Source organism: Haemaphysalis longicornis, unplaced genomic scaffold (assembly GCF_048455015.1).
Source record: "Haemaphysalis longicornis isolate Haplotype H1 unplaced genomic scaffold, Haemaphysalis longicornis Haplotype H1 scaffold_6, whole genome shotgun sequence".
NCBI classification, from domain to species: domain Eukaryota; kingdom Metazoa; phylum Arthropoda; class Arachnida; order Ixodida; family Ixodidae; genus Haemaphysalis; species Haemaphysalis longicornis.
In genome coordinates this window covers 34,056,922-34,082,279 of record NW_027526407.1, presented here as the reverse complement: position 1 = coordinate 34,082,279, position 25,358 = coordinate 34,056,922, and the positions used below count along the sequence as shown (strand labels likewise).

General features: G+C 46.9%; 1 protein-coding gene across 3 annotated transcripts in view; it reads right to left on the bottom strand.

Moving 5' to 3' along the window:
• Positions 1-25,358, bottom strand: part of LOC144142458 (uncharacterized) — an 80,466-nt gene that overhangs the window by 15,754 nt on the left and 39,354 nt on the right. For all 3 annotated transcript variants that reach the window (XM_077673992.1, XM_077673993.1, XM_077673994.1), the window contains exons 5-10: positions 22,858-23,391; positions 6,972-7,532; positions 2,298-2,339; positions 1,573-1,614; positions 639-680; positions 282-323 (exon numbers count right to left, since the gene is read on the bottom strand). In XM_077673992.1, the coding sequence (XP_077530118.1) occupies positions 282-323; positions 639-680; positions 1,573-1,614; positions 2,298-2,339; positions 6,972-7,532; positions 22,858-23,391 (1,263 nt within the window). The remainder of the gene's footprint in view (positions 1-281; positions 324-638; positions 681-1,572; positions 1,615-2,297; positions 2,340-6,971; positions 7,533-22,857; positions 23,392-25,358) is intronic.

Below are 25,358 nucleotides of genomic sequence, written 5' to 3'. Positions count from 1 at the left end.
TCCAAAATTTGTACCTTGCTCACCTTCTGCAAAAGCTAATGTGGTAATGAGTCCTTCCTAAACAGGGTAACATATCCCGCTGTGCCAGATATCAAGCGCGCTAAGTAACCAATGTAAGGTGGCTTCCAAACTTCGAACCAATGCGAAACAAGTAGGAAACGTCACTCCATGTTTCTTTCATATAAATTATGCCAAATGTACACACCGCAAGTTATTGCAAGCTGCAATATTTAACTAAATGTCATGTTACAATAAGCAGGTAAAACCTTAGTAGCACCTACCTGGTTTTTTGTGGTGCTTCTTACGACCATGATGCTTCTTCCCTGCAAACATAAAAACGTGGAAAATTCTTAAAGAAAATGTGACTCCGGAAACTCTACATCGTTTTCCGCCAAAGCGGCTCTATTTATGAATCATTTCTCAATGCAATAAACTACATAAGCAGATATGTAGTACAGTAAATAACGAACATAGGTTGGCGCGATACTTTAACAGCAATGTGAAACAATTAGTAACCACCATCTATTTTTCTTTGTGTATTCTCTGTCCACATCCAAACACCGCAGGTAAATAAAAACAGCGATATTAAAACTAAATAATTGTTACAATACCCAGGCAAAAACCTCATCAGCACCTACCATGATGTTTTTTGTGTTTGGTAGGACCAGCTGGCTTCTGCCCTGTGGAGGTGAAAGTGTAAAAAGGTTAGCCCAAAAACCACCACATCGTCCTATGCCAAAGCGAATTTCTTCATACGCCATTTCTGGACACGGATTACGCGTTCCGTTTTGGCACATTTGTATCAGGCTAAATAGCTCACTTAAGAGGGCCCGAAATATCGCATAAATGAGAAATAAGTAGTAATAGCGGGGGATTTTTTGCATTTACCCTTTCAAAATTTATACGTCACAACTGCAAAAAAGACAAAATATTTTGTTATAATTCCTAGGCCAAATAAAATCATGCATACCTTCGCCTAACAACGATCATGCTTGAATGTGAAGCTTTCTTGTGATAGATTCTTTCGTGCAGGAGGTATGCACCACTTTTCTGGAATAATCATAGCAACTCTCGGGTTGAGCAATCTGTAGGCTTAGCATTGGGGCTGGTTGCCTACGGCTCGAATCAGGTACCTGATGCTTGCTGCACAGTGAACACTTTTTCGAGTTCGGGCAGTTCAACCTGGTAAACCTTCAAATTTGACACTAGGCCTAATGTCCTAAACCTCGAAATTGGACGTTAAGACAAACGTACTGCGGCTACAGCGTCATTCTCATTCTACGACGAGCTGTGGGTAACGGCTTTCGACGTTAAGTTCAGAACATGACGTAAGGCCTATATAAGTCGCCCCGCCGCCCTCCTGAGTCTCCTCCTCCCTCTACTGCACATTGACTTTTAGCAGAGGGGGGCCAAGCTTCACAGAGCACTGTTTGAATGTTTCTACATATCACCAATGGTCACCATCATCGTCAGTGAAAGCTGGCTTTTTTTGCTGCAATGCGTTTCCGTGCATAGACATCACCAGTAAGAAGTTGAAAGCTTGGCTTTAATAAAAACACCAGCAGCCGCTACCTGGTTTTTGGGTGGGGGTGCTGGTCCCAGCTGGCTTCTGCCCTGTGGAGGTAAGAGTGCGAAAAACGTTTGTAAAAAGTTCCGCCCCAAAAGCATAACTTCGTCCCCTGCCAAAGCGACTTTGTTCGTGAGTCATTTCCGAACACGAGTTTTCTGTCCCGCTAGGGCACATTTGTAGCGTACTAAACGCCAACTTCCGGTGGCGCGCAAATATCTGAGAAATGCGAAACAAGTAGAGATGTAAATCAATTTTCTTGTGCATGCCCTATCCAAAGTTATACTTTGCCAGCGAATAAAATTGTGATATAAAAACTAAGTATTGCGTTGCAATAACCAAGCAGCAGTTTATCAACAGCACCTACCTGGTTTTGGTGGATGACGGTAAGGACCAGGTGGCTTCAGCCCTGCCTAGCTAGGAGTGTGTAAACTATTTTTAAAAAGTTTTGTCCACAACCTGTACTCTATCCTCTGCCAACGCTACTTGCTTCATGTGTCATTTCTAAGCTCGGATTACATGTCCAGCTAGAGCATATTTGTAGTGGGCTACGTAGCTAACGTGCGGTAGCCGGCAAACACCGAAGCGCTGTGAACAAAGTATAAATGTAAAATATTTTTTTCTTTCTATATACCGTTCCAAATTTATACATATCAAGTGAACAAAAAACTGCGATATTACAACGAATTATAGCGTCTCACTGAGCAGGGAAACAATCAGTAAAACCTACCTTGTTTGCTTGGGGGACCGCTAGGAACAGCTGGCTTCTGACCTGTGGAGTTAAGAGTGTGGAATACCTTTGTAAAAATTTGGCACCAAAAGCTGAGTTTCTGGCATGATAAAAAAACCCGCCCGCATCTTCCCACGGGGAGAACTCGAGTAAATGCATCGCAGAGTGGTGGGGTTATCGCGTGAATGTTGCGTAATTGGGTATGGTTTGGGAATGCTTAATTGTTATTTCGTCTTTATTATTCTTATTTATTGAATGAAGGAGAAGCGAAGGCAAGGAGTGTAAAGTTAAAGTCTGTCTTTATTGCTTGGTGCCGTCGTTGTATTGGACGGACAGGATGACTGCTTTGTGGTCGCTAAAGTGCACTGTCAAGGGGTCTTTGAGGAGCGGTCGTGCGATTGCGTAACTGGTGAAGACGTTGCTTCCATCGCATCTACTCGAGTCAAGCAAAGCGTCAAGTCAAGCGAAAGCCAAGCAAAGACGCCCTTGACTGAATTCCGAACGCGCGCTCCGCCGCTTATATACGCACCGCCCGCGTTCGAGGGAGAGGAGTACGGGGGAGAGACGCGCATGCGCACACTTCCGTACACAAGCGCGCGAACTTTCAACACACCCACCACGCCGTTATCACGTGTACACGCCATGCCGCCTTTACTGTTGCGCGCGACGCAGCGCACGGGTAGCTACGACGCATGCGCGCACAGACGCCCTCCTCCCTCACCGCCGCACCTATTGTTGACAGCGAGGAGGGTACGGGGGAGAGACGCGCACCTGTGCCTCGACGCGACGCGCATGCGCAGTGAGCGTGTGGACGGCGCCGACGCCGAAGCGCGACATCGTGCGACTAAGAAATGCTCCGCATTTAAAAAGCGTGCGAAGCTGGGTGAGTCACTGCAGATTCGCGAAAAAAAACAGCGCTAAGAACGAGACAGAGTAAAGGGACAAGAACGGATGCTGATGGTAGGACAAAATTTTATACCAAAAAACGCGAAGTATGAAAGGGTACTAAGAAGAGCACAAAAAACAGTAAAAACAAGAAAGAAAAGAAACAACTTGATAGGGTTATATATGTCACCCAAGTGTGTCACCCACGACCATCCCGGCACCGACATATTTTATATATTTTGCATATATAATTGATGACTTGCTCACACACGAGTCTGCCTCTTTTTAACTTGTAAACGCCTCCCAAATTCACGGGACCGTTGGTCCGGGTATCTGCTCACACTCGAGGCACGGTCAAAGTATGGCCAGCCACTGCACTTTCCGCAATGTATTGGCAGATTGCTCCCCTGAAACTTCAGATTTGGCATGCTCCTGGAGGCCGTCAAAAATGCAACTTCCGGTCTGGCCTACGCACAACTTCCCGCAGGACAGGGCAACATCGTACGCAACACATCTTTTGCTAGTTGTGGCGGGGTTTTCACGCTTAATGTCCCATATTCCGAAGCTTTGGGCCAAGCGTTCACTTTTTGCTGTTCCGGCCAAGGTTGTTGGAGGTCACATAAATGCTGTGACGCCGCACTTGGTACGAACTTTTATTAGATTGTGGGGCAAATCGTGCAAGCGCACAATGTACAATGACAGCCTTTTCTCGTTTCTTTTTCTTTCCAAAATTTTTCATTAGGTCTACCTTGGCACATTTTCTCTAAACATTTCTGTAGTTTTCTTTCCTTTTTTACCACCTGTTCGTGTTTTCTATTTATATACTGCGCCGCTGTTTGCAATAAAATTTATCTGTATATTAGCGCCCGTTTTTACCCCTGGAATATGGTCCCGTCATTTCGGTGTTTTTTTTTTTTCATGGAACTATACTTCGCCATTCGCAAAATCACTTTTACCCGGAATGCATTTCAACATTGAGTAAGCCCCATGTGGCACGCTTATAGCAGGCCACATAAACCTAAAGAGGCGCTTTAACCTCTCAGCGATGCAAAACAGGTATAAAGGTCAATTGTTTATTATTTCATATATCCTGTCCAAGTATAAATATCTGAAGTCAGTTTAAGACACGCCGCAGTGGCTCAGTGGCCAAGGCGTCGTGCTGACGAGCACGAGGACGTGGGTTCGTTTCCCGGCCGCGGACGCCGCTTTTTTGATGGAGGCGAAAAGCAAAAAACGCCTATGTGTTCGACATTTCCGCGCACGTTGAACATTCTAAGGTGGTCAAACGTAATCCGGAGCCCTCCACTACGGCGCGCCTCATCGCCTGCGTTGTGTCGGCGCTTTAGACCCTGCAATCATCAGTTTGAAACCGGGTTATTTAAACTAAAGTTGTTGTTTAAATCAATGTCACCGTGCAATTGTGTTTCGAAATCTAAGGTTTGACGAGAACTCGTCTGGTCGGGTGAAAGATACATAATTGAAGAAAGTGGTTACCGCCGACCAAAGGCTTACTTCAAAGGCTAAGTTGAAAAAAGGCTTAGTTAAAAGGCTTAGTTAAAAGGCTCAAAAAGGCAGTGAACAAGGCTTCCGTACGGAAGCCGAAATGTCTTTTTAGCCTTTTAACTAAGCCTTTGGTCGGCGTAACCACTTTCTTCAATTATGTGCCATTGCGTTTCATCTTTATCATTCAATTTCTACAGGTTACGGAAAGGGGCAAGTCATAAGCATAAGATTTAGCGCAATAAAAATAAGCAAGCGATGGCGTGATGACCTATGCGAAAACAAGCTATTTTATGCGAGCATAAACGCAAGGGGAAAGAAAAGCGAAGCTAGAAGGTGGCACTGACAATGCATATTTGCCTGGATATCACTATACACTGAACACAATAGCCGGAAATTAGTATATCTTATTGACAATTTTATTTATGAGCATGACTCTTCTCAATGTTCCCATGCCGCAATATATTTTCAATGCCATTGATTTGTAATAAAAGGCCAGATTTCCATAGACTTGATTTGGCACTGTCTTGCTTAAAGAATGCTTTTTGCGAGGAGGCATTTTTTCAACCTGATTTTTTAAGATAGGATGCACGGTCGGTCGAGGAAATTTTAGGATGACATCGAATTTTTCGACTCTCATTGAGGTGAGTAGCTTCAGCATCATCCACTGGCTTGTTTCAATGTTATCGACAATACAGCCCAGAAAGACTTAAGCAAGAAAAAGAAAGTGGACCAAAGCAGCGCTTGCGGGTGTTCTTGTACTTGTGTGTACTTTTCAGCCTTGTGGTGAGTCGTGCTTAACCAACTCGCGCCAACTGAAGCCATACTAACGTGTTCAGTATGCTGCAGACAAAAATCTCGTTGGTGCCTGAAATGCTCAAGACGACTGCTGAACAAAGTGCCTCGCTATAATTTGTATTGCTAAGTGCCAAGAAAATAAAGGGACACTTTTGTCTTAGTGCGAGACATCTCTCAGCAGTGCCCCCCCCCCCCCCCAATGGTGTGCCTGCTCTCAGTGTCGTCATTGTGCCTGAAATTTTAGCATGTGTAATCTTTTGAACTTGTTTAACTTTATTTTAGTTAAAACCAACGTTGGTCCTCGTGAACAAACCTAGGTTCTAATACACTAGCCACGAGATTTTTCTGCCTTCGGTTAAGCCAGAGCGAATATTATTTTTCCCGCCTGATTTTAAACGCAGCATACACGAGGGTATTTTAATTTACTCCCCAAGTTTAAATATACAAAAGGAGATAAAACCAACAAGCACTTCTTACGTTCTCGCCACAAAAAAAATCCATAGTTGCATGAAAATATTAAAAATATTCAGGATAACCTCTAATATTTGCTATTATTGCTTTGACACACGCGCCTGTAGTCTGCATGCGGAATGACAGCTTTAGAAAACATACAAATTGTGTTCAGTGGCTGCGAAATGAAACAAAGGAGCGGACAGTTCTTTTTCGAGTGACTCGCCGATGTGGCTCAGTGGCTAAGCTCGAGAATGCAGTTTGATCCATGCTCAGTGGCTGCTTTTATTATGGAGGTGAAAGCAAAACCGCACGCCCGCAGGATGTTGGCGCAGGTTGTAGCTTCACAAGTGGTCGAAATTAATATGGAACCCTCCGCTACGGTGCGCCTAAAAGCATTGATGCAGCTTCGGTGCGTTAAACCCCGCAATTATCAATCAGTATTTTCTAGTGATTCTGCCTGCATTCTGCCTGTATTTCATGTATCCTGCTTGTGTCTTTCCAAAGTTGATTTTACAGAATCCTTTCAACATGAGCAGTGTAACTGCCCTAAAATGCCTCATGGTTACGCAGTTTTACCTTCTCCAAACCCCATGTTATCCCAACAATTTTTAAAGGAGCCAAATTTGCAGAGCTAAGCTTCCCCTTAGAGTAATTGCAGTAATAACTGCGGCCAGGTTCGAATTCCCATTGTATTTTTCCCCGAACCTGCGATTCCTTGCAGCCCATGCTCTTTCGCTTACTCGATAGCTCCCTTCCTGAGGTGCAGCTAAAAACGACCACAGTAAAAGGGCAACCTTCACTGCAAGCTGAAAATTGTGCTGAATTAGTTGAGCTCTTATAACAACGTCATATAGACGGCGTCTTTGCCTTTAAAAGGGTACATTATGAGTACTAAACGTATAGGGTACATTTCGAGAGACATGTTGCTCGCTCAAAAATTGGGATGAGGTGTTAATTAGAATAGGCTCTAAAAATAAATGAACTCTCTAGATAACTTTTCAACCCTTCCCGGGTTCAGGAGGAGAAATTATTGCTTACCTAAGGCTGGTCCTGTTCCTCCAGCTGTGGTGGGACCACTCAATGACCCCGACAAAGAAGCACCTCCGGGAGGGCCGCTTGCACCTCTGTTGGGAACCTGTCCTGACGTTTCTTGTCCGAACTGGCCGCTAATACTTCCTCCAGCCCCAGCACCAGAATTCACTCTGCCTGAACTTCCGACATTGCCTGCGGCGATTATTCCGGCGGCGCTTGCGCCGCTTCCTGCTCCACTGTTACCGAAACCACGGCCGGGGCTAAGGCTCCCGCCAAAGCGTCCCCCCGAACCAGCACCTAAACTTCCTCCAGAGCTACCACCAAGTCCTGTTTGAGATCCTGTACCACGGAAACTTGTTGGCTGTAGCGGCTGTGGTGGGCGCAGCGGTGGCGAACCGGGTTGTCGCTGTTGTTGTAGTTGTCCTTGCGGTTGTTGAGGCATTGCTTGCCGTTGTGGTTGTAGTGGTGACTGCTGCGGAAGTGCTGGTAGTTGCCGCTGCTGTTGAGGTGTTGTTGTTGCCGCTTGTGCCCCGGTTTGCCTTAATGCTGCTCCCATCATTCTGGTTCCTGTTAACGTAAAGAAAAGCAAAACAAAAATGCCACCACACTGATGTTACCAATACTGATGAATTGTACTAACAGAATAAGTGTTAACATTAAGAAATATACACACGTAGACAATATACTAGAGAAAACTTTCTTGATAGTAATTATGACGGTACACCCCATACTAGAGCTAGAATTTGATCAATGTCGTATCATTCAACGATAGCTGACGACGCACATGCTAAATACATAAAGCCTTTTGCGTCAGTCAGAGGTTAGACAGAAGTGTAAGCAAACCGCCTGTGTTACTGTATAAAAAGAAATTAGGTATCTCTTAAATGAATAATTGTGCCTTACTTTTTGGTGACAATACGACGGCCGTATATCCGACAAACCTTTTTTTCAATTTTGTGCCATCCGACATGTTTTTCTCTTTCCATCGCGTTGCAGATGTATATTTACGGTGCTTAAAAGCAATAAAACTTGGCAGTGTGTGTGTCTTCTACTCTGCATCTCGTTAGTTCGCGCACTTTCATCGTGTACCAACGTGCACCAACCAGCCCACTTTCTCAGTATTTTAAGATTTTAGCCGGCGATTTGCTAACAAAACAGGGTGTTGCATGTTATTGTTGCCTTTATGTTGCCTTTCCCAACAGTATTTTGTGTTTGCATTTCCGAAAATGCACTTCCTGCTTCTTCCTATAACCAAAGTGTAGTGTGTCCTTCCACTCCGTTAATCGTTCAACACTGGGCTGACAGTATCAATAAAGAAAGAAAGAAATAAGTACAGTGCGGTATGCTGTTAAAGGGAACCAGTGCGTGCTTGGCCGAAGCTCTCCGCAAAGTACTGGCGCCTAGAAGTGGCGATGTTCAGAGATAGCACATGCGCACTGATAGCACAAGGTAAGAGTAAAGCTTTCGTCAGCAACAGCGCAGGGCTCAGCTTCTGAAAGCAGGGTAAGCTCGAACACTAACGATGGAATAAAGAGAAAAATACAGAATACAGTTTTTGTTATCGCTACGAAAATAAGCGCGCTCTCATGCAGCCTGCATTTTTTAATACATTACACTTAAAACCCCTTCATTTTTGATTGATTGATTGTGGGGTTTAACGCGCCGACGCAACGCAGGCGATGAGGCGCGCCGTAGTGGAGGGCTCCGGATTAATTTTGACCACCTGGGGATCTTTAACGTGCGCCGAAATCTCGTACACACGGGCGTTTTTGCTTTTCGCCTCCATCAGAAAAGCGGCCACCGCGGCCGGGAATCGAACCCACGACCTCGTGCTCAGCAGCGCAACGCCTTAGCCACTGAGCCACCGCGGCGGGTCCTTCATTTTTCCCACTACTTAGCGAGCATCGCATTTTATACATTGACCTTCTCTCACGCTAGCTTGACCTAAGAGGGGTATAGAAATGAGTTTTGAATGGTGAGATTCTTCTAAGACAACAATTTTAAGACAAAAAAATAAATTCTTTTTTTTTTCAGTCCATCCTTCAAAGTTGCCAGCCTTTGCTTGTGCTTGCCGCTGATGTCCGCCACTGTTGACTTGTTTGCTATTTTTCCCGTCACCCTGCGGCCTGTAATGGTTTTAGGGTTTAGCCCGTTTCTTTTCTCACTAACGCTTATATTGTACCATCTTGAATAGGCGATTCTGTTATACTGTTTCATGTCCGGCTGTGTGCACAGATTTCCGCTGCGTGCCAGTCGCGGACCTTCTAACCTACTGTGGCTTTGGTAGGCCTGTAACTTTGAACAGTTTTCTGTTCTGTGTAATAAATTATTATTATACAATAAAGTGCGAGATTACACAGATCCCAGAAGCTGAGAACCCCGCGGCGCGCGGTAGCAGACGACGCACGGCTGCTCCCCTCTCCTGCGGTCAGTGAGCATGTGCCAGCAATCTCCCATTCTCGCCACTACTCGGCACCGGCGCTTCCCAGAGCGCCGCGGCCATGCACTCTCCGTCCAGTTCCCTTTAAGACCGGACCGCACTGTACGATGGGGGAAAACTGCTCTTAAAAAGGTACTCAAAGGCGTTTAGAGACCACTAAATGAACAAGCGCAGAAGTTAGGTCGGGGGATCAACGCCGTTTGTGCCAAGTATGGCTTTTCTACGTGCAGAGGAAAGCTCACTCTTTCTTTGCATAGTTTCTCGCCCCATTCCATCCCCTCCTGCGTGTTTTTGGACAGTGTCATTTAATCTCATACACGTAATATATTGTCCCATGTGAGTCACGGAGCAGGGATTCGGCTATTGGCAGGCTTTTTCTCGTTCCGGCAAAGAGAACCATCGTCTGCTCAGCGTCGGCACGTCACGGTGGAACCTTTGGTTAATTAACGCTTCCTGCATGCCGCTTACACGCTATCCTGTTCGTATATATTTACGTTTTATACTAAATAACACGCTCCTCGTTAAGCCGCGTTCACACTACGCCAACACCAAGACGGCACGACGGTGACGGCGACACAAACGCGTCGGCCAAACGAAAGTCATATTAGTGCGACTAGCTCGCCGTCTCATGACACCCACAAGAGTGGGCAGTCAACCGGGCACCAGAAAGGTCATCTGGAATCGATCGAGAACCGAAAACTGCGCCCGCCACCATTCATACCGTAATGAATCCGGCTCCGTAATGGTGGTTCATAGAGCGTGATAGTCCACTAAAGACCATGGAAATAAATAGCGCTAATACGATTAGTATTTTGGTTCACGACGATACGTTTGCGATTACTTATTCTGGCCAAAGTAGCGGTGATCAGCTCAGAGGGGGGGGGGGGGGGGGGGGGGTCAGGGAACATTACTGCGCAAGCGTTATTCAAGAAATGTTCACTTTATCTTGCAGAAATTTTTAAACCAGGTAGAAATCATGTCAGAAAGATACGAAGGGTAGGTCCGCATGTAGCATACAAGTTGTTTCCCCTAAATCTACCCTCTGGGTAGTGGCGCAGTGGTCTCAAGCGTAGCGCGCACTCCATAAACGAAGTGGTGGGGTCCTGTGAATTTTTTGGGGGGGAGGGGGGGGTTGTCTTTTAAGTTCCATGGTTCCTATTCGCGAGTTCAAAAGAAAGCACTTGATTGAACTATGCAACTACCATTGCAAACACCAATAGATCCTCCAAGTCATTGGCACGAATTGTTCGGTTTTGAAGTCGTGCTTTGTATTTGAGATGAAGGAATACGTACAGGTGCATTTCGCAAAATTGGTCTGTCTTTATATAGAGCAAATATTGATTTTTTTTTATACACTTAAACCTGACACGAGGTAAGTTTGGGGGGTAGGGGAAATGTACGGCCGCTTCCGGCCACCAGACCCGGTCACATTTCGCAACTCACAGCACAGAGCACGTGAAAACAGAAATGAACGAACGGCCTTTTCAGAGAGAAAAAGTCCTCCAGGCCATCTGTGGAAAGAGCAAGGGCGGAATAATTGTTTTGTGCAATGATATGCTGGGTCGAACAAAGGAGCACCACTCTCCCGAGATGGGTCGTAATATTGGTTACGGTGTACATGTCTACTTGATGAACGCAGGGTCGTGTAGAACTTGCGGGTAAGTGGGGCGTCGAATGCCCGACGCACGCTAAGCAAAGTCGTTGCGCCTTATCGGGCAACCGTTCGGGTGCTCTTTTGTTACGATTATAAATGTTTAGAACCGATCGGAACCACAGGACAGAATACTGCTTCTTCCTGTGTACGCGCGTGCATGGCGACACCACAGCATCGACCAAGCTCTACAGTGGGGCGGACGAGCAGCCAATTAAGCAATATATAAACCGAGCTCGATTCGTAACGCGTGTGCGTGCTCACCCGAACAAATTTTGGGGCGCTCCTTTAATCCTTCGCTCACATATTTTAAATTCCCATACGAACCAAGTCGTCGCGGCGTCCGTGCGGTGACTCGGACAGGTTGCTTCTCTTTTCACACAATCTTTCAGCGGGGTGGGGAAGTGCAAAAATCCCACCCACCTTTTTCCGTCAGCTTTTTCAGCCGTGACCAAAGTGCGAGATTCATAAGCAGAAGGGTAAATAAAAAATTAAACGCATTCCACTCCACGTGAAAGCTGTAGAAAGTGCATCGCAGTGATCAGCCGTAATGGGCTGTGGTACCATTATTCGGTAATGGCTACCACCCCTCACGGTCTTCGCTTTCCTGTCTCACTCCTGTCTTGATGAATTGAACGGAGGTTTGGCCAGCTCATTTCAAATTTCCCGCATCCGCAGTCCTCGCGCGCCCCCTGCCTGGAGCAGCCGGGCACGAGTTCTGTTCTTTTTGTGCGAGCTGAAATACTGAGCCTACTGCGCCATCCTGAACGCGTCGTTTTTTTTGTTTTTTTTAAGTGCGATGCACTTTATAAGCGACCCCAAACCATCCACCGCCGGCGGCGGCGGCGTCCGCAGCCCTGCTCTCCCTAGCAACGGCGCAGAGCGGAGAGGAGCGTCGGTAGCAACGGCGCAGTGACGTCACTCACCACGTGACGCCACGCCCTCACCGCTCCCTCGCGGCGCGGCGGTGTGCGCCGCGCGCATCCCTCTCCTCACCCGCGCCATGACGTCACGCACCACCTCCTCTCCCGGCAGCTGCCGTGCGCCGCTGCGCGCGTCCCCCTCCCCCTTCGCTCACTCCTCCTCTCTCCTCGCTGGCTGCAGCTGCGCGCGCACCCCTCTCTCTCGCGCGCCCGCCTCCTCTCTCAGCCACCTGGCTCGGCGCGCTCAGCGCGGCGTACCCCCCTTTATATGCAGCGATAAACCGCCAGACCTCCGTGGGTCGGCTCGCGCGCGCTCTCTCGCTACAGTCTCCTGCTCGCTCTGCTCCAGTTTAGACCGTTCGCTGGCTGGGCGCCTCTCAAGGCGATGTCAGAATTACTACGCCGTGTACTCTCGGCGCAAGAAATACATTCGCACTTCCTCACGATTCCCTTCGGGGAGGTGGGGGCAATTTTTTCTCTTCCGCCGTCAGTTGTTTTGCCTAATATAAGAAAAACCAACGTAACGAGCATTCTTAACTAAATGAACGGGGGGGCTGCCGACCAACAACATGTATTTTGCCTCAAATGTCTCTGAAGTTTTTTTTGCGCTAACCAACGCGAAATTCTATGACCAGTGCCAGCGGTTCCAGGAGTTTTGAACGGTTCTGCGTAAATAAACCTCTTATTCAGGTTTGTTAGCTGTTCTCCGGAAAGCTGAATCGAAGAACAAGCCGAGATATAATATCGAAGCCTCTGTATTCGTGCGTGACGCAACTTGACTGCAGTGGCTAGATAGCGCGACAGTGGTCGAGGTACGACGTCATGCTGGGCCCATGACGCCAAGTGGCTCTGTTTGCGCCCGTAACGCCTCTCAACTACGGTGACTAGAGAGCGTGACAGCGGACTCGCTACGGCGGCAATACGGGCCCCTAAAATGCTCTGCAAATAAAAAACGGCGCAGATAGAGTGCAGAAAGTCAGACAGATTCGTCCCAAAGAGATGCTTGTGAGACGGTACTATCACACTGGCAGACGCGCGCCACCAATGCTGTTGCAGACGTCACCGAGAAGCTACATGGACAATATCCAGGCGGAGAACTCGTTCAAGGCGATAAGAAAAAAAGATACGAGGAGGAAACTCGGCGCGGGCGAAAATGCGCTGTTTTGGTTGGCAATACTTGCAATAATACTGTTCGCTTTAACAACATTATTGAAGCAAATCATTGCTATAACATTGTTTTATATGATAATGTGAAAACGTTTGTATCGGGAAAAAAATCTTTCAAGGACCTTGTTAATATACTGCTTCATTTTCGAGCATACCGGCTTCCAGTTGCGGGCAAACAGCTTACTTTCGCAATTTTGCCCTGTGCCCAATAAAATCCTGTGACAGCCAATAATGACTCTGGTTATTCGCCGTTACTAGACTGAAGCAGCCGTTAGTCCGCCGTGTCTCTTTTTTCCCGCCGAAAGACCAGAATACAACGTAAAATTTCGGCTAGGTAAACCCGTGAGCGTTCAAGGCCAACTCCTTCCATTACGCCTAGGAGCGTCACCTCAGACTTCGAGTATAATCTGCAATTTCGCCGCCCTTTAGCGGAATTTTCTTCCTTTGCGACGTAGCGCCCTCATAGCCACGCGCCGCTGCTACAGTGGCCGCCGCTGGTTGGATAGTTACGCCTCAAATTGAAGTGGTAAGTCATGGCTGCCCTGTTCAACTGTAACCTGCCACCGCATCCGTTTCTTGCCACACGGGGTTCTGCGTTAGTAACGTGGAAGCATTGGAAGTTTGCGTTCCTGAACTGTTTTGAGGTCATCGCAGGTGAATACCTTTCGCAGAGCCGAAAGAAGGTTATCCTCATGAAGGCACTCGTTTTTTAGGGACAGTTTATATCCACGTACTGCGTTGAAGCTTGTCAACGTAAAATTAACTTCGACACCGCTGTTTAAGACGAGGAACCTGCACTGCTTGAAGAGCATTTCGCTACAAGCGGAAGCGAGCTTACAGAGCGACGCCGCTTTCGGAAGTATCGACAGCTACAAAAGGGTGTCTTTCGAGGCGTATGCCACTGTTCTGAGCGAGCTTGCCGCAGCGTTCATTTCGGGCGCCAAGCTGAGAAAGCCGCTCGAGACTGGCTACTTGAACGGGCCGCGTCGCAGCAAGTGCTTTTCGAAACGGAACAAGCCTTACTTTAAAGGGACACTGAAGTGATATGTAAACATTGCGGGATTACTAGCGCAAATTGTAGTCCGGAGTCCCCAGGCCATGTTTCGACCACTCTAGGCGCGTTTACGCGATTTTATTTAGTAGAAAAACTAATTCGAAAACGCTGTCCTCCTCTCTTTACGCTCGCCCATTTTCTGTGGCGTTTTCGTGTGACGTCAGGAGGGGATGAGCTGGCAATTGGCTGCGCCACGGCTGCGCTACTGCACGGCTCCCCGGCCGACAGAGCCAGTCGGCCCAGCGTTTCGTCCGCCGGCCGCCGGCGGGTCGTCGCAATCAAGGAGGTTAAAAAAAATTGCTTGGTCGCAATTCGTTCGCTTAGTAGAAACGAAGCCAGGACACGTTTGTGAATGGAAGAATGTGCCTTTCTTTACTTGGTTTGTTTGTACACTGTATCTTGCTCCAAGTCAAGGTCGCTTCACACAAGCGCTGCACATGCGACGCTTCGCTGACTGGTACGCCAGTAGGAAAATATAAGGCCTCTTGAAGGCGGGAGAAGAGTCAGCGAAGTCAATATAGGTACTAAGCAAATAAAATCAACTGATATTTTTACCGTACAGCGTAAAACTAGGGCGCGGGAAGCACGTTTTGCGCTGGGCGAACAAGCACAGCGGTCAGCAGCACGACTACGCATCTGCGAACGCTTTTCCGTCTACGAAATGCAATTGCTAGACGTGAGCTACTGTGGAAACTCGGGCGACGCTTACTGCACGATCGCAGTACAACAAATAGTCACCTAAGCGGCTTGAAATGCCAAAACTAAATAAAAGTGTAAACCGGTTGTACAATATATACCCTATATTAGCAATGCATTGGCGTCCGGCTCCGTGGCCTAGCGGTCTGAGGCGCTAGGAATTTTCGGCAAATGTTTTGCGAGTCACGAGTTCGAATCCCCGCGGGTACGTGCTTTTTTTTTTTTGTAAGTTAACTTTTTTGTTTTCCGCCGATGTTTTCTATGTTGAGTTCACCTTTTTTGGGGCCGCAACGTTCATGGCTACACGAACTAGTTCACAAAACGCGCGCAGGCTGGCACTGGCGCGCTAGCGAGTTCTCGTTGGCGTGCTGTTGCCATAAGCACCGACTGCTTGCAGGCAGTGGGCACAGGCCAGAATGAACAGACCCTTGGCCTGGTGCGAACACGCTTTTTACGATACAGGCATGAGGGAGGCAAGCTCCAAATATGGGCGAAAAGCGCATGACATTTGGGCGTCTTCGGGTACGCGGAGGGCGTTCATGCACTGCGTAGGTGTCGGCTAGTGAATGCTACGATTCCAAGCCGTCCTGGGAGGCTTATCTTTATGCATTTTTACAGCCGACATGGCAGAAGCGCGGTACGATGATTACTGAGATATTGAGAATGCCCATGCAACAAAGCCATTGGTTATGTTTTACAGAACCGAAACCGAAACCGAAACTTGTGTGATTGCTAACCTTGGGCATCGTCCAATCACGGCGCCCCTCCTCTCAACGTCACAGCCTTAGTTGGTGCGGCCGCCGCAAACCGCGCATGGTAGTTTTTCTTCTTTCGCGCTTTGTAAAATAATTACCGATTTGTCAACCGGATAAACGATGAAAAGTGTGCTAATTTGAGCCAGTCTACGCAGTGCAAGCAAAAACGGGAGCTTGACAAATTCGCTTCAGTGTCCCTTTAATAAGCGGAGCTCTTCAGCTGGACAATCATGTGGAGCAGACTCCACAGGAACTCAATGAGTTGTCAGCTGGCTCAGTCGTGCAAAAAATAGTTGGCAAGCCTGCGAGTAAGAGCGCAAGTGGATTTTCGGCGTGCCACCGTTGCGGGTGAACCGGTCATAGAGCAAATGCAAAGGAATGTCGAGCTAGGAAAGATACATGTTGTATCTGTGACAAGGAAGGACCCTTTGCGTCTTTGTGCTGGTGACGAGGCAAAGCTAGGGGCGTCTGCGGGCAGCCGGGAGAGCAGAAAGACGCCCGAAGGGACGAATGAAATTTTCCACGTAAACCTTAGTCCTGATGGCGTACAGGGAAAAGGTATTTGCATCAACGTCGATTATAATAATACCACATTGGGCGTGCTCATCGACAATGGGTCTACTGTCTCCCTGCGGACTGAAGGAAGTTATCAAGAATATCTCTAACTTTTCAATGATGTATGCCAAGGTAGGCTGTTGAGCTTCTCGAAGCAACAGATGACAGTGTATGGTTGCTTCCTGGAGACCGTGTCTTACAAGCAAAGTCAAAAAAGTGTTCTTTTAATATCATGGAACGTGTGACACAACGTCTGGGACTAGATGCCATACAAAATCTCCAGCTCTGCATTAGCGGCGATACACTGTCTTGTCTGCAAACAGTCTGACAGCCTCCATTGGTGCTACCAGCTGACATAACGGGAGAGCTTTCAGGACATTTCTCCGGTCAACTGGGCCTGGCCAAGGGTTCCGTGCACTAAGTTAGAATGTTTCCTTCGGTAGGACGTTCCATCCTAAGGACGTTGCTGTTTGGTCTGCGTGAGCGTTTCTCTGTTTAACTGCGTCGGCAGGAACTCGCGGGCATCATAGAACCAGTGGATGCGGCCGGATGGCTGTCTCCAATTATCGTTGTGCAGAAAACCAGTGGTACGCCACGCTCTTTCGTCGACCTACAAGAGGGGAACAAGGCCGTCATTGTGGGAGGATTCCCCCTTTTCTAAACTGAATAACTGCTTGATCAGCTGGTAGGTGCGACCAGATTTTCAAAACTGGAGTTGAAAGCTGCGGACCATGAGCTGAAACTGGCAACTTACACCGTGAGCTGACAAAATTTGTGCCACAAGCAGGCCTCTTAAGGTTTTCAAGAGTACGCTCTGGCCATGCATCTGCGGCTACAGCTCTTTAGCAGTGGATCTCACCCATTCTGAAAAGGTACCAAGGAGTAGTGTGTTACAAAGATGATGTAAATGAAAAGACGGAGCAGCGCGAACGAAACATGTCCGAGGAATAGAAACACGTAGTGCACAAACTGGCGCATTACGGCGTGTTTCTTTTCCTCGGTACTGTTTCGTCCTCGCTCTTCCGTCTTTTTATGACCTTGAACCAACTATCTCGCAACATAGTCGTGTTAAATGATGTAAATGTTTCGAGCAACACCGCCAAGAAACATGACCTTAATTCGCAACATGTTTTGAAAAGAATTTCTGAGGCATGCTTCACATTAAAAGAAAATTTTGTTTTTGATGTCAGCCAAATATTCTAATTGGGGCACGTGGTCATTAGTGAAGGCCTTGCAGCCATAGATTCAAAGGTGGAAGAAACTACTGAGTGCAGTTCCGAGAGATGCATCAGAATTATGGTCGTTTTTGCGTCTTACGCGTTTCATGTCACGCTATGCGCACGTTGAAAACCACTCAGAAAGCTCTTGCACAAAGAGCAGGCATTCGTCTGCGACTAAACCACACAACATAGCTTTGATGCAGTCAAAGGAGCGTTATTGTCATGCAGGGTAATTCCCATGCATGTTTGATCCATATTAGCCGGTTATCGTGACAACAGACGCGTTCGAAACGAATGTGAGAGCTGTACTGCAGCACCAGGCTGAGAACCAGCCAAGACCAGTTGCTTCTGCATTCCGGTCATTGAAGACTGCTGAGCGCAAGTATTCTGCTTGGGAAAAAAGGCCCTAGTGACAGCCCAGGCCCGTTTACTTGTGCAACAGGCGGTCCCGTCTTCGAACAGACCATCAGGCGCTGGCACGGAGCAAGAATAAGATAGGGGGTGAAACAGGATTCTTAGCGCAGCCAGATAATGTCACAAGCGCTCATCACATATTACGCTAGCGTTATCGGCCGCGGGTGAGGAAACTGCGCGGCCACCGCGATCGGCATTTCACTGCGCAGCCACGGAATGAATTGCGGCCGCTACCAATTCCACCCATTAGGTACCGCTACCCTCTCATTAGCCGTTGCCGCTACGACGCTTTGCAATCGGCATTGGGGTTGATTGTGACATTACCTGGTCGCTTACCCGCGCGTGCCGTAATGGGCCATTTCCCCTCCTATATATTCTTGTTTCGTGGGCGCTTGTGACATTGCTGTCATCAGAAGGGGTTGGTAAATGGCGAATACCGATTTGAAGATGATCGTTGATTGTGGGGTTTAACGCGCCGACGCAACGCAGGCGATGAGGCGCGCCGTAGTGGAGGGCTCCGGATTAATTTGGACCACCTGGGGATCATTAACGTGTTCCGAAATCTTGTGCACACGGGCGTTTTTTCTTTTCGCCTCCATCAGAGAAGATGATCGTGATTACTGCTGCTTTATGGGGTAAGGCCAACTATGGTCTAATAGCGCCGTATAAAAATGTATTTCATAAATGTGCTTGAAAGAATTCTGAGATGGTCTGGCAGACTTTTCTAATAAAACGCAGACACCGTGTACGAAAAAGGCAGTGATAACGCTGTCGCGAAAGCCTTTTCCAGGCAAGCAGTCACATCTGCCCCTGAGCATTTGTGGACGAAGAAGTAGTGTCTGTGGTAATATCCCGAATAACCAAAGAAGGGCTGCACGCAGCCACCGCTGATGATGAAACCTGGCAGGCTTGATTTACTGTAGGGTTTAACGCGCCAAAGCAACGCAGGTGGTGAGGCGCGCCGTAGTGGAGAGCTCCGGAATAATTTTGACCACCTGGGGATCATTAACGTGTGCCGAAATCTTGTGCACACGGGCATTTTTGCTTTTCGCCTCCATCAGAAAAGCGGAAGCCGCTGCCGGGAATCGAACCAGCGACCTCATGCTCAGCAGCGCAACGCCTAAGCCACTGAGCCACCGCGGCGGGTACACTTGCCAGGCAATGACTAAATTGCATCCAGATGCCCTTCCGAGAAGCTAGTATACCCTGAGTTAAGGCCTTACTTGGAGGTGAGAGATGAAAAGTCAGTGATAGGCGACATTGTCTTTAGAGAGGACAAAATTATTGTGCACACTATCTTGGCATCTTAGTTCGTGTTGTCCGCGTATGAAACGCACCCAAAAACTACAAGAACGAAGCAATGGCTTGGACTGACATTCTGGTGGCCAAAGATCCATGCTAAGGTTGAGCCCAGAGTGGAAAGTTGCCACGCGTTACAAGGCGCTGAGAGGTCAGCAAAACCAGCTACGGCACCCCTGTAGCATATAGCGTTCCGGAGCAAGCCGTGGCAACAGCTGGCTATTGACATTGTAGGCCCTCACAACTTGCAGCAGGCCACACCGAAATTTATAATAAATCTCACATGTGGCCAAAAGTTTACTTTACTAATACAGTTACGTCGGAAGTTGTTATCGAATTCTTGTGCGATGTTTTAAGCCCTAAACGCTACTGCGAAGAACAGGTCTCGGACAATGAAACACAGCTTAAAGCTTAATTCGGAAGTGTTTGAAAATTTCTTGACGGAGAGGGGCACCAAGCATGGTGTCTCCTGGGCGCACTACTCAAACGAAAATGGCCCAGTTGAAAGGTACAGTCGAAACCCTTAAAGGAGCCCTGACACCAATTTTCGGCGTTAATATTACTGCACAGTTCGCTTCCTTCACTCAACAAAATACCCTGGGTGAAATATGAGCGGCCTGCGACGCGAAGAACATAGTTTAATTGGATCTCATTTATCGCGCCGACGGAGCAGCGTGCGGAGCGGCACTCAGCAAATGGACATCAGCGTAACATCGTCCAGGGAGAGCCAAAAGAAGTGACGCTGCAGCACTCGTCAAAAGCTCGTGACGTCACTTCATGCGCGCGGCCCCACGAGCGGCGAGCGGGCGCAACACCCTCTCAAGCGGGCGCCCGTGACGTCCGCACAAAGCGGTGAGGTCAGGCAGGGAGTCTGTCATATGCGCCGTTCGGGATGAAAGCGCGGGAATTTGAAACAAATGATTTTCAGGTCGTTCAATGTAACTATCGCGCGCTGAAGTATTTGAAGTGCTGTTTCATGTTCGCCAGGCCATTAGGCATCGATAAAAGCAATAAAAGTGTAACATAAAATTTTCCTGTCAGTGCTCCTTTAAGGACCATTATACAACTTTCTGCCTCGGATGGCCGATCCATGCCGTCGTTTGCGCAGTAATTGGCCGTGTACCGCTGTACCTGACAACTCCGCTGTCTGATACCCAAGTATCTCAGCAATGTTACTCCACCCCCGTCTGCCCAAACATGCCTCGACATTTTCAGCATGCCTTCCACGGGGTTCTTCGAACAGCCTGCCTTCGCTATATGCCACTTGCGTGATCGCGTTCGGCAAGAACAGGCATCCATGAAGTTGTATGCTGATGAGGTGCGAGTGGCGAAGGCTCCGAAGTTCGGTAAGGGAAGTTTCATGGGAGTTTGTAACAAACCAGGTATAATACAGGCAGTAATGTCCTACTTCAAGCCCCTCTGAATTGCCAAGCGAATAGGCACCAGCTCTTTCTGCGTGGTGGACGGGCGGACACGGAACGCATCTAAGTTAGGGCTATTTCCTAACGACTGCAGACGGAAGAGGACTCTGCAGTCAGCATGCGTCCAGCCAACAGAGAAGCAAGACTACAGTAGAACGAACTACTCACAAATGCCTAGACAAACGATGGAGTCGTTTCCGGAAGCGTTACAAAATGTGTTTTTTCAACTACCTTCCAGTGACTGGTCACTGAAGGTAAAACAGAGAACGGTTTGACAAGGGACCGAGGATACCGTACGTTTAAGAGACGTTTTAGAGTACGTTTTAGAAAGGGGGTGACGTGGTGTTTTTGTGCATAGCTGCTTCCTGTTTACTGATTGCAACCTAGGTTTTCGGTTTTCTACAACTAACCTTGTGCCCACTGTTAACAAAACCCTGTGGCTGCAAATAAAAGCTCTTTTTTGTGCGACGTTACTCGGGGGAGGCTGCTCTCCACCTTGCGTCTTTTCTTTCCGTCCTTTTGCGTGGTACATGTAGGAACGCTAGTCCAACCTATTCGCGATTCATTTCATCAGTATATGGCCCACGTTTTTATTATAGAACCCCTCACTAGAATCCTTGAACACCGAGCTTTCTCTATTAAGGCGGACGCTGATTAACCCTCAAATAACTCGATCATTTGAGAGTCTGGAGGTAGCTCTAAATATATTGGCTTGGCTTCCCCCTTTGGATACAGCAACGTACTCCAAGGCTAAAAAAGACTCACGTTGCATATATTCACTCACAGGGAAAGTCCAGGCCGCTGACATTCGCTGTTTAGGCACGTGATATTTTCCCCACATATACCCGGTGAAAATTACCTTTCTTTCGGTTGAAATTCAACATTCAGCTAGTCCATTTATACAAAGCTCTCGATTAAATTTCTGTGCCTCAGTGTAGTAAAAATTAAGAAAAATAGAACTAGCTAGGGATTAAAAATCCAGAAAATATTTTCGTTGCTTCTAGGACAAAGAACGGAAGAAAGTAAAATGAAGGACCAATAACGAGTTTCTTAAGAGCACCTAGCAAACTTGCCCACTGTGCCATCAGAGTTTTTACGTTACGAGGGCTAAGTGACCTTAATCCTACTTCGTTATCGCTTGGCACAATTAAACTGCGAAGAATAAATCCTCCCAACATTACCTACGGGCTCATTCAGTGACATCAAAAGGCCAGCACCTGCATACCGACCTATTTTCTGTCACCCCTTTAGGCACAAAGAGTTTAAGTATTGTACTGTCTGCCTTATGAGTTGATGGGTAGAAATAAGGGGAACACCATCAATATTGAAATTTCACAGCTCAAAAAGAATACTATCACCTAATATACGTGATTGTTTTCACATCCCAACGACTATCAAGTGCGTTTTCAGCAACCACGGCTATGTTTTAATTAGAACAGAAACCCTACACAGAGTTTCACTTATCAGCACGTTTGATGATCACAAGACACTCCATTAAGAATATACTAGACACACGTAAGATTTGGTAATTTAAAGGTGCCTGAATTACTCAATTGTGACATACAATCTGAATATTTCAACAACAATTCAAACAAGCCTGACTAAAAATGCACGTCTTTGTCTACTACTGCCTTCAACAGAAACAAAGTGCAACCGATGCGAAGATACTAATGCTTTTAACGCCGCAGTGAGTATAGAGGCCAAATTAATTTGACGCTCTTACAGGTAGTTTAGTTTTCGGAAGCATAACGTTAAACTTCGAATCTCGCTGCGGAGCATCTGCTGGCTGACACTATACTGACATTCAAATTAACTGTTTGCTGCTGCTAATATCATGGTTTCAACTGCGCAATTGAAGACACTGGACTAAAGTGAGGAACAGACAGAATAAAACGCAGATGTCCTGTCTGTTCTCTCCACGTGAAACCATGACTTCTGGGCACGAACTAGTCCAACTATGCGCTTTATTGCCACTGCTAAATTAAAGCAGCGTGTTATCTGCAAACATCAATGACACAAAAAATTAGTGGTACAGGGCCCTACGAGTCCGCCCATAGTACTGGCAAATTCCACACATACAAATTACCAAAAGACCTAACTTCCCTGCAGCAGGCACCCTAGACCCCGCTTTTCCCCTAGATGTCTGCGTGAAGTACCCAGCACTCGCAGCGCCAAATATTTGCTGATTTAAAGCTGGTCTTCTCAGGTCAGCACTGTTGCAACAGTCTATGCCACCCCCTCCCCCTTCCTAGAAACACTTCCAGAAGGGCCGCTGGTATCACTATTCGAATACTCACCCGGCGCTTGGGGTCCGAGATTGTTGGGAAAACCTCCGCCAACCCCAGCGCCTGCACTCCCTGCGCCGAAACCTCCGACAGCTGGGGCTCCAAAATTTGCGTTGGCGCTTCCTGTTCCACGAGGACTTGGACCCTGGCCTGCGTTAGGTCCCCCACCGAAACCACCCCCAAAACCAGCACCCGAACTTCCTCCAAGCCTTTGTCGTTGAAGCTGTGTTTGTTGCTGCGGTGATAGTTGTGGTTGTAATTGTTGTGGTTGTGGTTTGAATGGAGGCCTTAGTTGTTGTTGCTGTTGTTGTTGTTGTAATTGCTGCTGTTGCTGTTGCGGTTGCCTTGGCTGGTTCGGAAATTGCTGTGTTTGTTGCTGCGGTGATAATTGTGGTTGTAGTCGTTGTGGTTGTGGTTGTGGTTGGAATGAAGGCCTTAGTTGTTGTTGTTGCTGTTGTTGTTGTAATTGCTGCTGTGGCTGTTGCGGTTGTCTTGGCTGGTTCGGAAATTGCGTAGGTGGAATCTGGCCTTGTCTGACCTGGTTGCCTGTTGTAACGAAACAAAAAAGACAAAAGTTTTCTCACTACAATTACAAGCCAATTTGGCTCATAACCAGCTATTTTAACCAAATTATTTACATTTAACTTATTTAAGAAAATGAAAACCACGAGTTAAGGTCAACGCAAACGTCTCGGTTCTGTTTAAAAAACTTTCTATACACAGGAAAATAGGGTCCAGACTTCTGGATCATTTAATCTACAAGTTCAAAACTTCTAATACTAGTAAGAAAATATTTTAGGGTGTCTGCGTTTATACACCACAAACCTGTCATATTACCCCTTTTAATGGTGTAGCCAAGTAAATATGTCCACTCGTAAAAACATATTTGAAACCCAGTAAAGCTACAGAGTGTATTTCTGCTAATTTTGGATCACTGATGAAACATTTCCAGCGATGTTTATTTTTCACGGGCCTAGAATGCGATATAGCACTAAGGCTTCTATGTATTTTTAGTAAGCATTGCAAGTTTTTGTGGTTTGATAATTTTTACACTGACGCTTCAACGCATAAGCCCTAATCTAACTTGGAGGCCGAACAGCACTACGGCCGACCTCCACTACCAATAGTGGAACTCTTCACTCCCTCAATTGCTTCTCGACCTACTTTTTTTTCTGTGAACTTAAGTGAACGCAAAAAATGGTGGCGTTATTTTATAAACTGACCCCCACGTGATATATTATTGGAAAATCAATTTTCAATGAAGAATGACATGTGTGGCTAGGCACATAAAGAAATTGTCTTACTCCGCTAAATGTACGAAAACAGATATATTAAAAACGTCGTATGTTTTATATGGCTCTACCATGAAACCTACAAAGGCCAAATATCCAACTTTAATGGCCCATATTTAGCTGCTCTGAGTGTTCCCTGTTTAGAACGTACGCATATTGTGTTATTTACTCATATATTTGTGCCAATTTTGTTAAAAACCAAGAACCAGAGGAACATTTATGTAACACGCGCTCTTGTTAATCGTTCAACCATTGAAACCGGCGGCCATATTTCTATAGTGTGCTGCATTTTCCCAGCTTTCCCACTGCTGGTTCACACACATCAAATTCAGTTTTCAAGTACATGTCGTTCATTATATTCTTATTAGCCACAGCCATATAAGATACCCTGAGTAAATCCTTGACAATCCTACTGCCTATTTGTTTATCCTTGGACGAGCGCCATTCTGTACCTCCGTTATAAGTACGCACTGTAAAGCATGATGTTTCCCCATTTGAACATCTCAAATTTTAACCCCTTTTAACTTCACTACCCCAAACGTTATCGCATTGAATAATATAAATGTTATCGCATTGAATGTTTCAGTGTTAAATTGCAAAAGGTTCAAACGCCAGTATGGCCTGTGCAGAACATGAGATTCGCAGCTTCCTTTGCTCTATCGATGTCTCCACCACTGCCTTGATCCTGTTTTCTACAGCTGCTAAGCAATGGGGCTGTACGTTATGCCTTTGTTTTGAATCAACTCATAGGGGTAAACCAGTTGCAGTAATAGACCCTTTGCAAAAAGGTGGACAACACTGAGAATTCAGCGGTGCTAACACTGGTGGTGAACGCGACGACGCCATTAGAAAGGAAGCAGGTCGTAGCAACGCCGTTGCGGTTGCACGTTTTCGCCCACGGCTTCACGAGTCTGTTGCCCCACGACGCGTATGCAATTACGTGGACGGTGGACGGTAGCTACCCCATAGAAACTCTGTGCTCGCAGCCTTTTCGCTTCCTTTCTAATGGCGGCGCAGCGGGTGCACAGTGTTGCCAGAGTGGCTTGCTGCTTTTCCGCCAACGATTTGGCCATTTTGCAAAGGGTCTATGGCAGATCTGCTTATTAAGTTTGGCTTCAGTAATCGGTGGTGTCAGTGTAGAAATTGGAAAATATTATACGAATGCAACAACCGATAAAAGTAACATTTGCTATTGCAACTGGCTACTTCTGAATACTTATT